Below are 16,548 nucleotides of genomic sequence, written 5' to 3' on the forward strand. Positions count from 1 at the left end.
CTTTCTTTTCTGTTGCAATAACAAAATACCTGAGATTGAGTAATTTATAAAGAGTAGAAATTTGCTTAGCTCATTACTTTGAGGCTGGGAAGTCCAAGAGGATGTCCCTAGCATCTGATGAAGGCCTTCTTGCTACACCATCTGCTAGTTTATTCCCTAAATGCTCACAGCAGCTCGGGCTGGGCTGGGGTTGAAGTCAAGAGCCGGGAACTTAGTCCAGGTCTACATGTGTGTGGTGCAACCCAGCAGCCATCACCTGTTCCCCTCCCAGGGTGTGCATGAGCAAGAAGCTAGAATTGGGGAGTGGAGCCAGGACTCAAGACCAGGCACTCTGATACAGGATATGGGCATCCTAAGCAGTGCTTTAACTGCTAGGCCAAATGTCTGCTCTGAAAAATCATTTTTCAAATTTCATTTATTTACTTATTTGAAAGGCAGAGCAACAGGGAGAGGGATCAAGAGGGAGGTCTTCCATCAGCTTGTTCAACTCCCCAAATGGCCAGAACAGCCAGGGCTAAGCCAAGGATGGGCCAGACTGAAGCCAGGAGCCAGGAACTCTATCCTGTTCTCCCTTACAGGTTGTCAGGCCTCAAATATTTGGATCATCATATGCTGCCTTCCCAGGACCTGAGCAAGGAGTTATATTGGAAGCGGTGCAGCAAAAACTTGAACCGGCCTCCAGTTTGGGATGTAGGCATCAAAAATACCGCAATGCCTGCTCTGAGAACACACTTTTATAACAGACCCACACATATGATAACCCATCAATCCATAAGGGAATTAATCCATTAATTAGTGCAGAGGCCTCATGACTCAATCACCCCTGCCTAGCAATTCCACCACAGTGACAATTTCAGATTTCAACATTGAGTTTTAGAGGGTGCAAACTATATTCAAACAGAAGCACATAGCATAAAATTTACCCACTTAAAGTATTCATTTTAATGGTTTTCAGTTTACTCAGAGTTGTACAGCTAGCACTAGAATATTTTCATTAGCCAAAAAGAAACTCAAACCTGTTAGTACTTTCCATCTGCCCCCTCACCGCAACCTCTGCAACCACTATACTGCTTTCTCTTTCTTTCTATACATTTGATTCTAAATACACATAAATATAAATAGATACAATTGTAGCCTAATGTAACTGGCTGCTTTCACTTAGCAAAATGTTCACTCCTTCTCCTCTTTTTCAAATTCAGTGATTTCTATTTGTCTTCAAGTTCACTGACTCTCAGGTCTCTTTCTAAGCCTATCTTGCAAGTCTTTTATCATTTCAGATATTTTTTTTAAGTTCTCAAATTTCCTCTTTTTTAATACTATTTATTTGATGCTCTACTGTGTTTCACCACATTGTCATCAACTACAAAGTTTTATTTGACTTAGTTGTGTCTGCATTACAACTTCATCTGATAAATTATCATCTGAGTTATTTTGGAGTTGATTCCTTTCCCCTGAGAATACCTGGCCATTTTCCTGCCTCTTTTATGTCAAATAATTTACAATAATATCCTGGACATTGTGAATGGTATATTGGAGTCAGTTATATTGTTTAAAAAAAGAGTTTCTGGTTTGATAAGCAATTCATTTAGAGTCAGATATGGACAGTCACGTATGCAGGAGAGCATCATATCTCAATTCAATCTTTTTGTTCAAGGCTGACTTTCAATTTTCTCTTGCATATTTAATTAATTTTTTAAGATTTATTATTTATTCTGAAGGCAGAGATGGGGAGGGAGAGACAAAGAAAGTGAGATTATCCATCCACTAGTTAACTCCCCAAATGTCCACAACGGCCACTGCTGGGCCAGTCCAAAGCCAACAGCTTCTCCCAGATCTCCTTCGTGGGTGTGAGGACCCAAGCGCTTGGGCCATCCTTCGTTGCTTTCCCAGGTGCATTAGCAGGGAGCTGGATCGGAAGTGGAGCAGCGAGGTGTGGGCTAGATGTAAACTGGCGCCCATACGGAATGCTGGTGCTAAAGGTAGCAGTTTAACCTGCTTTGCCACAGTGTTGGCCCTTTGCACATATTGTTTAGGGACAGCTACACGCTTGAACTGAGTTTAAATGCAGAATTAGGGGTTCTCTTTTTCTTGCTCTTCTTAGGGTCCCGTCAACATCTCTTTTCTTTTTCTCCTCCCAAAGAGAGATCTTCCATCTACTGGTTCACCCTCTAGATGGCTGCATTGGCGAGGGCTGGACCAAGCCAAGTGCCAAGAGCTTCATCTGGGTCACCCATGTGGGTGGCAGGGGCCCAAATACTTGAGCTATCTTCCATTGTTTTTCCTAGGCTGTTTAGCAGGGAGCTAGATTGGAAGTGGGGAAGCCAGGACATGAACTGGCACCCATGTGGAATGCCAGCACCTCAGGCAGCAGCTTTACCAGTTATGCCACAGGGCCAGTCCCAATGATTTCACTCTCTTGAGTGCTTTTGTTGCCCTCAGTCTCTTTTTTTCTGGTTCCTCTAATTCAACACAAGATGAATTTTTTCTGTTGACATTTTAGATACCTTATATTGATGTTGAGGCTATGACTGCTTTCAAAATAAAGCCACAAAATAAATAATTTAGCACCAGCCAATCACTTGCTTCAGATGTTGATTCCCCTCCAAATGTGCATGTTTTTTTCAGTCCCTGCAGAGCTGTCAGGTAGTTTTTTGTGTTTTGTCTAGTTTACAGCTAATACAAGTACGTTGGTTTGTTAAGTGTTCACCCTTTCATACAGGGAGAAGTGGTTGTTTTTTTTTGTTCGTTTGTTTTAGTTTTAAAGAATAAAACATTACAGATAAATACTCTCTTCTTCAAGCCTATTGCCCTGTTTCGATCTTAGAGTCAGTACCTTTCTACAAAGTTCATATGGATCTGGTCTATATTTTTATACTAAGATGGTATAGCTTGTTTGGAGTATAGGCCCTGGATTCATACTGCCAATAATACTTTTACAAATTACCTTTCCTCTCTCTGCCCTGGTTTTCACATCTATAAAATGAGGAGAATAATACCTAATATGGTTGGTGGAAAGGATTGGGACAATTTATGTAAAGTCTATGGAGAAATATATAGTGCTTAGGCTAATTAGTATGTTGTCATTCATAGTTTGTTTTTTTGTTTTTTTGTTTTTTTGTTTTTTTTTTTAAGATTTATTTATTTATTTGAAAGGTGAGAGACAGAAAAAGATCATCTGTCCTCTGGTTCACTTCCCAGATAGTTCCAATAGCCAGGGCTGGACAGGCCAGAGCCAAGTGCTTCATCTGGGTCTCCTGCGTGAGTGGTTGGGGCCCAGGAACTTGAGCCGTCTTCTGCTGCTTTCCCAGGCACTTTAGCAGGGAGGTGGATTGGAAGTGGAACAGCCAGGTCTTGAAACACACACCTATATGGGATGCCAGTGGATTTACCTGCTGCACCACAACACCAGCCCCTTTGATTATTCTGTGAAGTTTTATTCCGTATAAACATCTTGAGCTCTTTGCAATCCTTTCTCTTCATAGTTTTCTCTGTTTGTTGTTGAGCCACATACTTTTAAGATTTTAAATCTGCAGTACTGAATACTGTACATAGCACAAATAGATACTCTAGGTTGGGGTTGGCCTTGTGGTATAGAAGGTTAAGCTGCCGCCTACAATGCTAGCATCCCATATATGGGCCAGTTTGAGTCCCAGCTGCTCTATTTCTAATCTAGCTCCCTGCTCATATGCCTAGGAAAGCAGAACATGGTGCAAGTACTTGGGCTCCTGCCACCCATGTGAGAGACCCAGATGGAGTTCCAGGCTCCTGGCCTTGACCTGGCCCAGTTGTGGTCATTTGGGGAGTGAATCAGCAGCAGATGGAAGATGTGTCTCTCCATCTCCCCCTGTAACTCTGCCTTTCAAAATAATTAATTAATTTTAAAAATGCTGTAGGAAATATAAGTTGAAATGCATGTGCCATTGACTGGTTTTGTTTACCTCTTGATAAACTATTTATTTCCCCACAGCTGTATTCTGTACAGGTGGAAGAGATGGCAACATTATGGTTTGGGATACCAGATGCAACAAAAAAGGTAGTCTAGTTCTTTTTTACTCTTGATAGATGTGGGATCATATTTAATAATTTTGAATGAAAGTGTTAGTGATTTCATCTGAATACCACCAGGGGGCCCATGGGTTCATAATCTCCCATTTCTGCTCAGTGTTCCAGTTCTCAGGCTCCTAGTGATTGTAATTACTATCATTGGTCACATACTTGCCTCAGGTTGCCTTCCGACTTATAATGATATTTGCCTATATTATTGATGGAATTAAAACTGTTAATGCATAGGTTCACTAATATACTTTTATTTTTGTAGAAAATTTTTGTTTTAAACGAATAGGTTAAATGAAAGCTTATTTTTCCCTATAATGCCATTAAGAGAGTGATTGTTCCCTGGCTTATTTTTAATTTATTAACATTTTAATAATCTTTTTAATTTATTTTTTAGGGAAGTGAGGAGTACTATTTCTATACATCCCTTGCCCTCACACTACAGCTTTCTCCACTGCCAATATATTGTGTGAATGGTACATACATTGTAATAGGTGAACCTGTATTGACACATCATTTTCATTCAAAGTCCATGGATTAAATTAGGGTTAACTTTTTTTTTTTTTTTTTTAAATTTGACAGATAGAATTAGACAGTGAGAGAAAGAGAGAGAGAGAGAGAGAGAGAGAGAGAGAGGTCTTCCTTCCGTTGGTTCACTCCCCAAATGGCCACTACAGCTGGCGCTGCGCCGATCGGAAGCCAGGAGCCAGGTGCTTCTTCCTGGTCTCCCGTGTGGGTGCAGGAGCCCAAGTACTTGGGCCATCCTCCACTGCCTTCCTGGGCCACAGCAGAGAGCTGGACTGGAAGAGGAACAACCAGGACTAGAACCTGGAGCCCATATGGGATGCCATAGGGTTCACTTTTGATGTTATACAGTGTATAGATAGTGACAAATGTATGACATGTATCTGCCATTGTAGTAATATACAGAATAGTTTCACTGCCCTGAAAATAGTCTGTGCTCCACTTACACATCCTTATCTCCCCAGTAAGCCCTGGCAGCCACTGATGTTTATGCTGTCTTCATGGTTTTATATTTGCTAAAGTGTTATATAGTTGGAATTGTAGAGTGCATAAACATCTCAGATTGACTTCTTTCACTTAGTATGTATTTAAGTTTTTGTTTATGGCCTTATCAAGTTCATTTTTCCTTTTAAAGATTTATTTATTTGAAAGAGAGTTATAGAGAGAGGTAGAGGCAGAGGGAGAGAGGTCTTCCATCTGCTGTTTTCACTCCCCAAATGGCTCCAATGACCATATCTGAGCCAATCTGACGCCAGGAGCTTCTTCTAGGTCTTCCACGTGGGTACAAGGGTCCAAGGACTTGGGCCATCCTCCACTGCCTTCCCAGGCACATTAGCAAGGAACTGGATCAGAATTGGAGCAGCAGGACTCGTTCGGACCAGAACCCATATGAGATGTTGGCACCTTAACCCTGTGTGCCATAGTGCCAGCCCCAAGCTCATTTCTTATTTGTGCTAAATAATATTACATTGTCTGGATTTACAACATTTTATCCATTCACCTCTTGAGGGAAATCTTGGTTGCTTCCATTTTTAGCAGTTACGAATAAAGTTAATATAAACATCTCTGTGCTTACTCTTTTTTATATACATTATGACCTCACCACAGGAGATCTAGCACAGCTGACTCTGCTAATCTCTGATTTCACTAATCTTGTCAGAAATTGCTTAATTTTAAGATCTTATATGTAAATGTTACATGATGTTCAGCGTGAGATCAACATTTAAAATCAAGTCAATTTCCTTGGAATATCTTTCAGATGGTTTTTATAGGCAAGTGAATCAAATCAGTGGAGCACACAATACCTCAGACAAACACACCCCTTCAAAACCCAAAAAGAAACAGAATGCAAAAGGACTTGCTCCTTCTGTGGTAAGATTTCGTAATGTATACATATGTATAGTTCTTAACAGTAGGATAGAATCTCATTTTAGGGAATTTCTGGGCATGAAAATGGGAGTTTTGGATTAGGTGAATGAGAGTCTTCATATCCTTTTAGTATAAGCGATTTGTTGCTTATTTAACGCTTACAATAGTGGTTTTCAAACTTAAGCATGCATTAGAATTACCTGGGTAATATGTTAAATATTCAATTTCCTGACCCTCTTCTATAGCGATTTCTGTACATATTTACTACAGTATTTGTATAATGTGATTCATTAGGAAAAGGGGTGAGAGTTGTTTGAAAAAGAATGTTAGGTACTATTATATAGTATTATATGGTAAAGTAATCCCTGTTTTCATAATACAAACTACAGAGAAGCTGTGAATTTTGTATTCTTTTCAAATATCAAGTAAATTATTAAATATATAATAAAACCTTGAAAGGTTTGTGGGAAAATGGAATTAAAAGATAACAATACATAAACTTTATTTTTTCAACATAAACTACATCATGTTCAAGACACTTTTGTAAGTGCCTGATAACAGCATTTAGCCTAGCTTTAAAGAACTGAAGGTATTGGGAATTCAACCACGTCAGTGCATTCTTTTTTACATTAATTGAAGGAAAATGGGTGCCCTTTAAAGAATTTTTTTTTAAGATTAGGAGGCAGAAGTCAGAAAGAAGTGAATCAGAATTGTAAAAGTAGATGCCTAAAAGTTTTCCCATCAGAATTCTCAAAAAAGTAGCCATGTTTGATGAGAAGAATGAACAGGACTATTGTCATGGTAGGCAAGGACTGCCTGGTGAAGCTTTTCCTGCTAATGCTTTGGTTAACTTTCTCAAAACACTGTCATATTAAGCAGATGGTTTTTGGCCCTCCATAAAGTCAATAAAATCCTTGAGTATCCCAACAAAACATCATAACCGTTGCTCTTCACTGGGCTGGTTTTGCTTTACTGGACCACATTTGCCTCTTGGTAGCCATTTGCTTTGTTTTTTGTTTTTGGGATCATACTGGTGAAGGCATGTTTCATCACATATTATAGTTCTTTCAAAATCTGCTTTAGGATCTTCACCACAGTTGTTTAAAATTTTCATTGAAAGTATTGGCTATTGTTTCTGTTAACCATTGGTGCTCCTCAGGGCACAAATGAGATTTCTTTCTGGAAATATTTTTTTATTAAAAATCTATGTATATATGTATTTGAAAGGCAGAATTACAGGGAGTGAAAGATTTTCCATCTGCTGGTTCATTCCCCCAAATGGCCACAATGGCAAAGGCTGAGACAGGCCAAAGCCAGGAGCTTCATCCAGCTCTCCCACATTGGTGGCAGAGGCTCAAGCACTTGTGCCATCTTCTGCTGCCTTCCCAGGTGCATTAGCAGACAGCTGGATCGGAAGTGGATCAGCTGGGACATGAACCTGTGCCCAGTATGAAAGGCTGGATTTATCCATTTCACCTCAACACCAGCCCCTTTTCTGGAGAATTAATGTGGATGGTCTGCCACTATAGGCTTCATCCTCAACATCTTGTACCTTCTTAAAATGATAATAATTTGTAAACTGCTGATTTCTCTGGTACATTGTCCCTTAAACTTTTTTAATTAATTAATTTTTAGGGAAAACAAATTTCATAAGTATAACTTTAGGAATATAGTGATTCTTTACCATACCTGCCCTCCCAACACACTCCCACTCTTCCCTCTCCCCTTCTAGTCCCATTCTCCATTTAGATTCATTTTCAATTAACTTTTTATACAGAAGACCAGCTGTATACACGCACACGCACACAAAACTAGTTTTACAATTAAGTCTCATAATACAACTCATTGAGGACAGAGGTCCTGCATGGGGTGTGCACAGTGACTCCTGGTAATTTAACAAACAACACCTTGACATGAGCTGCCTAGGTTATGGAAGCCTTTTGAATCCACAGACTCGGTCAGTATTTAGACAAAGTCATAAGCAAATGGAATTTCTCTCTTCCCTTCAGAGAAAAGTACCTCCTTCTTTAATGGCCACTTCTTTCTGCTGGGGTTTCAATCACAGAGATCCTTCAGGTAGACTGTTTTTTGCCACAGTGCTTTGGCTTTCCATGCCTGAAATGCTTTCATGGACTTTTCAGCCAGACCAGGAAGTCTTAAGAGCTGATTCTGAGGTCAGAGTGTTACTTAACACAATTGTCATTCCATGAGTCAGCTGTGTGGACTGCTTCCCATGTTAGAACATGCTCTTCTTTTTAATTCTATCTGTTATTATTACCAGACACTTGATCCTATTTATATAATCATGTTAACACTTAATCCTATCTATATGTTCACTTTAACACTTAAGATGGCATTTTTACCACCTGACTGAATAGGCTTTGGGGTCCCATTACAAGTTTTTTTTGTTTTTTGTTTTTTACAGGCAGAGTGGGCAGTGAGAGAGAGAGACAGAGAAAGGTCTTCCTTTTCCTGTTGGTTCACCCTCCAATAGCCAGCTGATCCGATGGCAGGAGCCAGGTGCTTCTCCTGGTCTCCCATGGGGTGCAGGGCCCAAGCACTTGGACCATCCTCCACTGCACTCCCGGGCCATAGCAGAGAGCTGGCCTGGAAGGGGGCAACCAGGACAGAATCTGGCGCCCCGACTGGGACTAGAACCCGGTGTGCCGGCGCCGCTAGGTGGAGGATTAGCCTATTAAGCCACGGCGCCGGCTCCCATTACAAGTTTTTAAACTGTACCCTTAGAAGTAAGTTAATAGGAATGTATGCAGAACTATACAGCTTTACAGTCACAAACTTCTTCCTCCCTCTCTTACTCCCATTCTTATTCTTTACTGAGATTCATCTTCAATTGACTTTATATACATAGATTAACTATGTTGAGAGTTCAACAAATAGTATGAAAACAAAAAAAATGAAACTGTTCCTTGACAGTCAAGACAAAGGGAGCTCAAGTCTTTCCTTCTCAAAGAGTCAATTTCACTTCTACAGATTTTGTGTTAGGTGCTCTATTAGTTCTCACAGATCAGGGAGAGCATATGGTATTTGTCCCTTTGGGACTGATTTATTTCACTAAGTATGATGTTTTCCAGATTCATCCATTTTGTTGCAAATGACCAGATTTCACTTTTTTTTAACTGCTGTTTAGTATTCCATAGTGTACATATCCCATAATTTTTTTATCCAGTCTTCTGTTGATGGACATTTAGGTTGATTCCATGTCTTAGCTATTGTAAATTGAGCTGCAATAAGCATGGGAGTGCAGATAAATCTTTTATTTGCTGATTTCGTTTCCCTTGGGTAAATTCCCAGGAATGGGATGGCTGGGACATATGGTAGGTCTGTATTCTGATTTTTGAGGTATCTCCATATTGTCTTCCATAGTGGCTTTACCAGCTTACATTCCCACCAACAATGGATTAGGGTACCTTTTTCCCCACATCCTCGCCAAATTTATTGTTTGTTGTTTTCTGTATGAAAGCCATTCTAACTGGGGTGAGGTGAAACCTCATTGTTTTGATTTGTATTTCCCTGATTGCTGGTGATCATGAGCAATTTTTCACATGTCTGTTGTGCATTTGGATTTCCTCTTTTGAAAAATGCCTGTTTAAGTCCTTTGCCCATTGTGTAATGGGGTTGTTTTGTTGTGGAGTTTCTTGAACTCTTTGTGATTCTGGTTATTAACCCCTTTATCAATTGCATAGTTTGCAAATAATTTCTCCCATTTTGTTGGTTGCCTCTTCACTTTCCTGATGTTTCTTTTGCAGTACAGAAACTTCTCAGTTTGATGTAATCCCATTTGTTAATTTTGGTTTTGATTACCTTTGCCTCTGGGGTCTTTTCCAAGAACTCTTTGCCTGTGCCAATGTCTTGCAGGGTTTCCCAGTGTTGTTTAATAATTTGATGGTGTCGGGTCATAGATTTAGATCTCTAATCCATGTTCTGTGGGTTTTTGTGTGAGGTGTGAAGTAGGAAGTCTTGCTTCATACTTCTGCATGTGGAAATCCAACACCATTTATTAAATTCCCAGCACCATTTATTGAAGAGACTGTCTTGCTCCAGGGATTGGTTTTAGCTCTTTGGTCAAATATAAGTTGGTTGTAGATGCTTGAAGTGATTTCTGGTGTTTCTATCCTTTTCCATTGGTCTGTCCATCTGTTTTTGTAGCAGTACCTGGATGTTTTGATTATAACTGCCTTGTAGTATGTCTTGAAATTTGATATTGTGATGCCTCTGGCTTTGGTTTTGTTGTATAAAATCGCTTTAGCTATTCAAGGTCTCCTGTGCCTCCACTCCTGTGCCTCCATATGAATTTCAGCATCATGTCTTTGGTATATTGTTTGGTACTGCATTGAATGTGTAAACTACTTTCAGAAGAACGGACATTTTGATATATTGATTCTTCCAATCCATGAACACGGAAAATTTTTCCATTTTTTTGTATCACTTTTTCTTGTTTTGTAATTCTCATTGTAAAGATCTTTGACACCCTTGGTTTAATGTATTCAAAGGTATTTGATTTTTTTGTAGCTATTGTGAATGGGATTGATCTTAGAAGTTCAATCTTAGCCTTGGCATTGTCTGTATATATAAAGGCTGTTGATCTTTGTGAATTGATTTTATATCCTGCTACTTTATCAAACTGATAGAAGAGTTCCAATAGTCTCTTGGTGGATTTTTTCGGATCCCCTATATATAGAATCATGTCTTCTACAGATAAGGATAGTTTGACTTCCTGCTTCCCAATTTGTATCCTTTTGATTTCTTTTTCTTGTCTAATGGCTCTGGCTAAAGTTTCTAGGACTATATTGAGTAGCAGTAGTGAGACTGGGCATCCTTATCGGGTACCAGATACCAGATAAGCTTCCATGCTTAGATTTTCTGTGTCTTCATGGCTCATTTTAGGTAGGTTGTATGTGTCTAGGAATCTGTCCATTTCTTCTAGGTTTCCCAGTTTGCTGGCATACAGCTCTTTGTAGTAATTTCTGATGATGAATCTTATTGTTGTGGTGTCTGTTGTTAGATTCCTTTTTCATCTCTAATTTTGATTTGGATCTTTTCTCTCCTTTTTTTTGTTAGTTGGCCCAATGGTTTATGAATTTTGTTACTTTTTTCAAAAAACCAGTTCTTCATTTTGCTAATCTTTTGTATTGTTTTTTGGATTCAATTTTGTTGATTTCTTCTCTAATTTTAATTATTTCTTTTTTTACAAGTTTTGGGTTTGATTTGCTGTTGTTTTTCTAGATCGTTGAGATACATTGATAGCTCATTTATTTGGTGCCTTTCCAGTTTCTTGATGTAGGCACCAATTGCTACAAACTTTCCTTTTAACACTGCTTTTACTATATCCTGTAAGTTTTGATATGTTGTATTGTCACCTTCATTTGTTTTCAGAAATGTTTTGATTTCTCTTTTGACTTCTTCTATGAACCACTATTCATTCAGGAGCATGTTGTTCAGTCTCCTTGTGTTTGCATATATTCTAGAGATTCCTGAATTGATGATTTCCAGCTTCATTCCATTGTGGTCTGAGAAGATGCATGGTATGATTTTGATTTTTTTGAATTTGCTGAGATTTGCTTTATGGCCTAGCATGTGGTCAATGCTAGAGGAAGTTCTATGCACTGGTGAGAAGAATGTATGTTATGCAATTGTAGGATGAAAAGTTCTGTGGATATCTGTTAGAGCCATTTGATCTAAAGTATGGATTAACTCTGCTGTTTCCTTGCCTATTTTCTGTCTGGTTGATATGTCCATTGCTGAAAGTGGGGTATTGAAGTCCCCCATTACTATTGTATTGGAGTCTGGCTCCCTTTAGTTCCCTTAAATATCCAGGTTTCCTGTAATTAGGTGCATATACGTTTATAATAGTGACATCTTCCTGTTGAATTGATCCCTTAATCATTAAATAGTGCCCTTCTTTTTCTAACAGTTTTTGTGTACACCAGCTCTTCTTTGGTTTCTGTAGGCATGGAATATCTTTTTCCATCCTTTCATTTTCAGTCTGCATGCATCTTTGTTGGTGAGATGTGTTTCTTGTAGGCAGCAGGTAGATGGGTTTTGTTTTTTAATTCATTCAGCCGGTTGTCTGTGTCTTTTAACTGAAGAATTGAGGCCATTTACATTCAAATTAAGTAACGACTTGGCCCTACCATTTTCCCGAAAATATTTCTGTATTTTACTTTGAATTTCCTTTGAATTTTTACTGGGAGATTTTCCTCCTTTACCTTCTTTTGTAGTGATGACCGTGTTTCTGTGTGCAGCACATCCTTAAGCATCTTGAGTAGGGCTGGATGGGTGATAACAAATTATTTCAATTTCTTTTATTATGGAAGGTCTTTTTTTCACCTTCGTTCATAAATGAGAACTTTGCAGTTTATAGTATTCTGGGTTGACAGTTTTTTTCTCTTTAAGACTTAGAATATATTTCACCATTCTCTACTAGTATGTAGAGTTTCCATATAAAGTCCACTATGAGTGTAATTGGAGATCTTCTGAAGGTAATCTTGTGTTTTTCTTGTGCACATTTTAGAATCTCTTCTTTATGGTTTACTGTGGTGAGTTTGAATACAGCATTTTGTGGTGAAGATCTTTTCTGATCATGTCTATTAGGAGTTCTATGTACTTCCTGTACTGGATGTCCCTTTCTTTATCCAAATTAAGGAGCTTTTCTGTTATTATTTGGCCTTCTAATCCTCTCTTCATGCCTTCAGGAACTCCTAGACCTCTTAGGTTGGGTCCTTTGATAGTATCCTATAGATTCCCAGTGGTGGTTTTTAGTTTTCTAATTTCCTCTTCTTGTTTTTTTTGACTGTATAATTTTCTGTGCTTTGTCTTTTAAGTTGGATGTTCTTCCTTCTGCTTCACCAATTCTGTTTAGGCTTTCTACTGCATTTTTTTTTTTTACAGGCAGAGTTAGATAGAGACAGAGACAAAGGTCTTCCTTCCGTTGGTTCACCCCCCAAATGGCCGCTACCGCCGGGGTGCTACGCAGATCTGAAGCCGGGAGCCAGGTGCTTCCTCCTGATCTCCCATGCAGGTGCAGGGCCCAAGCACTTGGGCCATCCTCCACTGCCTTCCCGGGCCACAGCAGAGAGCTGTACTGGAAGAGGAGCAACCAAGACAGAATCCGGTGCCCCGACCGGGACTAGAACCTGGGGTGCCGGCGCCACAGGCAGAGGATTAGCCAAGTGAGCCACAGCGCTGGCTTCTACTGCATTTTTTTATTTGTTCTATTGAATTCTTCATTTGATTTTGATTTCTCTTTAAGATCTCAATTTTGTGGGAGAAATTTTCTTTCATATCATGTCGATTTCAGTAGTTTATGCATTTGCTTCTGATTACTGCTATGTAATCTTATCAATTTTTTGAATTCTATTTTCTGGCATTTCTTCAATATCATCTTCACAATCTAGTATTGAAATGTGTTCTTTTTGGAATGTCATATTGTTCCTTATTCTTTCTTGAACTGGTTCATTTGTTATTCAGCATTTGTGGAGATACTCATTGGTTTCTTTGTTTTTTCAATGCAGTGGCTTTTATCTTTGTACTATGCCTCTGTAGATAAGTGGAGTGTCTGCTTTCGGTGAATATCTAGAAGCATGTGGTGGGTTGGCCAGGAAGCTCTTCAGTTCTCTAGTACGAAGGGCATGTCTAAGGTGACACACCAAGGTTTGTCATGGTAAACCTTTTTTTTAATCAGAAGGTAAGTTTATTCTGCTCAGCTGAGCTCCTCTCCTCAATGGAGACCAGAGCCTGAGCACTAGCCCCAATGGGTATAATATTCACCCACTCTGCCCAAGAACCACACAAAGGAACTGTGCAGTTCTCAGTGTAGGCTTAGATTCCTCAGCAGTGTCCTTCACCAGGTGACCAGGAAGCCCTGAGCATGTGGAGTCTCCCACAGTGACTGCCCAAAGTCCCAGCCACACCACGAATCCTCCCACACAGCCTCGGTTTTTTTCACAGTCCTGGTACCCAAGCCTCCCATAGTTACAAGCACCCAGCCCCCTGTTAGTTCTCCCCACCAGTCAGGAGTCTCTACCCAGCTGGTTGCTAGGCACAGACACAAGCTGGCGTAGCTGTTAACGTACATCCAAAATGGTGCCCCCTCTATCAGCCTGTTACAGGACACCATTGTAAAGTGATCAGGGGTTTTTGCTTTTTTCCTTCTCTAATTTGACAGGTACACTGTCCCTTATGGGGCTCCAAGCCAGGTTCCCTCTAGACTCTTCCTGCAGCTTTATCGCCAGTGGCTTGGGCTGCTGCTGTCTTGTCTTACCTCACTCTCCAACACTGGTGGATAGGCTCTCGGCTGCTGGGGTCCTGAGTTGCAGGCATCCACACCCTCTACATATGTCCCTCTAATTTGATTAGAGTTTCCTCTGCCATTTTCTCCCTACCTCTTGCTGGAGACTGCACTCTCCACTTTTTTAAAACTAACTTCTAGACTGGAGCAGTAAGCTCCCCTACTCTGCCATCTTGGAAGCTCCCTATAAACTTTTCATAAAGCATTAATGATTGCTCCATTCTTTCTCTTAAGCCTCGTCATAAAATTGCTTCAATTTTAGCAGAATTCATATTGCTCTGATGGGCTTCTTTTCAAACTAGTGTCTTACCCTTCTTAGTCCCTCAAACTAGGTCCTGTTCAGACCCGAAACAAGTTAGTGTGAATTTAATGCGTTTCACTTTCAAATATACTTGACTTGTGGGATCAAAGTATTTTTGGGCAAGTATGGTTACCAAAACAAAAGGACTTAAAACTGTATCTCCTGTCCATGAATGGAATACAGAAATGAGTGAAAACAGTGGTCTGTGGAGTCCAAATGACGTTAAAGTGTTTTAAAATTTCAGACATTTAATCAGATTCTGAGCTTCGAGAATCTTTTAGGTAATAGCAATAAAAATTTCACAAGTCTCTTTTAACTTTTTCAGAGCATATAATCTTTGATCCATAATTCTTTAGAGACTCCTATATAATAATATAGGTAGACAGCAACATTTTGTAAATGGAACGTGAATAGGGAAAAAATGTGTACAGTTTTCTAAGATGACACAGTTTAGATTGGCTGTTCTAAGTAGACCCAGTAGAAGTTCTGGCTTTATGGAATGAGGACCAGCCACTTTTGTTAGTTATTTTCTTTCTTTTACTTTCTTTTGAAATAAAATCTTGTAATCACCAGTTTGTTTCTTGAGTACAAGTTAAAGTATTAACACTATGTACTATAACTTAATGATATTTAGGTCATTTTCTTCAGAATCTACGTAAGGGTCTTCAGAAAATTCCTGGAAAATATGTATTATGAAACAGCTGTCTGTGGATTTAAAAATTTTGTGCACTAAAATAAATTTCCATTTTCCAAGAACTTTTGGAAATGTGTTTGTATACCTAATTAGGATTATTGAAAAGAGAAGCTTTAATCTACTTCAGAGTTTGGAGGAGGGAGGGAGGGAGCCATATTCTGATACTTTGTTTTGATGGTGAAGATTATAATGCCTAAGGTAGAATTTCCTCCTTTTCTTTTTCTTGTGCTGTTAGGATTTCCAGCAGAGTGTTACTGTTGTCCTTTTTCAAGATGAGAATACTTTGGTCTCTGCAGGAGCTGTGGATGGGTAAGAGTCTTTATTTCTTGGTTCTTTTGATGAAGTCACTTAGTTTCTTTATAAATGAATGTGTGGTTTTAACTTTTGACATAGTACCCCAGCTGAGAAGAAGAACTAGAGGTTACACTAGAAAAGATGGAGTTAGAACTTTTGCTCAAATAATTAAATGTAATAACACCTGTGAAACTTATAGGACCAGTGTTACCTGCTGCTTCAATTATAGAAAAATCTAAAAGTTACGGGTTATATTTGTGAATATCTGTGAGAGCTGTTTTACACTTTATATTTATATTTCATACTGCCATTTTATATCAAGTTTGTGTTTTCAAGTTGTCCACAAAGTGCAAGTAGAGGATTAAGACAATTATATCAATAGATGAAATGAAAAAGTGTTTTTCTATATTTTACAAGAAAATTTGTTTAGGTTACTTAAAGAGTTATGTGAAGAAATATTACAACCATAAGGACAGAGCTTGCTGCTTGTGATGTCAGAGGATATATGCAGAGTATTAAAGGCTTAGGAAGTGTTTTTTCTAAAAACAATGGAACAGTGACTATCAGCACTCTACCTTCAGCTTCCTTTTCCGTTCCCTTGGAGTAAACTCCGGTAACTCATCACTGGGTCAAATCACATCTGTTTCCGATCTGTCAGAACTGTAAGTCTAACATTGGAGATGACGGTATGAGATAGTTCAATTTGTTTCCCAATGAGATGTCCTCACTGTACCTGGTGAATGTGTCAGAGGAGTTAGATTAAAAGTCATTTCACATTCCATGTAATTGAAGTTGTTTGGAGTTAGGAGAAGATCTGCAAAGAAACATTTGTCTTGGTTTTTTCTTTTTTAGGATAATCAAGGTATGGGATTTGCGTAAGAATTATACTGCTTATCGACAAGAACCAATAGCGTCCAAGTCTTTCCTGTACCCAGGCAGCAGCACACGAAAACTAGGTAAGCCTTTTCCTAGATTGTGCAATTTTGGGGGGAAGATTTGAGTTGT

The 16,548-nt window shown here is 39.1% G+C and overlaps 1 protein-coding gene across 5 annotated transcripts in view; it reads left to right on the top strand.

Moving 5' to 3' along the window:
• The window catches only part of DTL (denticleless E3 ubiquitin protein ligase homolog), a 53,571-nt gene that overhangs the window by 11,774 nt on the left and 25,249 nt on the right, over window positions 1-16,548 (top strand). For all 5 annotated transcript variants that reach the window (XM_002717528.5, XM_070055255.1, XM_008268444.4 and 2 more), the window contains 4 exons: window positions 3,968-4,033; window positions 5,837-5,949; window positions 15,485-15,558; window positions 16,396-16,499. In XM_002717528.5, coding sequence (XP_002717574.1) covers window positions 3,968-4,033; window positions 5,837-5,949; window positions 15,485-15,558; window positions 16,396-16,499 — 357 coding nt within the window. The remainder of the gene's footprint in view (window positions 1-3,967; window positions 4,034-5,836; window positions 5,950-15,484; window positions 15,559-16,395; window positions 16,500-16,548) is intronic.

Source organism: Oryctolagus cuniculus, chromosome 13 (assembly GCF_964237555.1).
Source record: "Oryctolagus cuniculus chromosome 13, mOryCun1.1, whole genome shotgun sequence".
Taxonomy (NCBI): Eukaryota; Metazoa; Chordata; class Mammalia; order Lagomorpha; family Leporidae; genus Oryctolagus; species Oryctolagus cuniculus.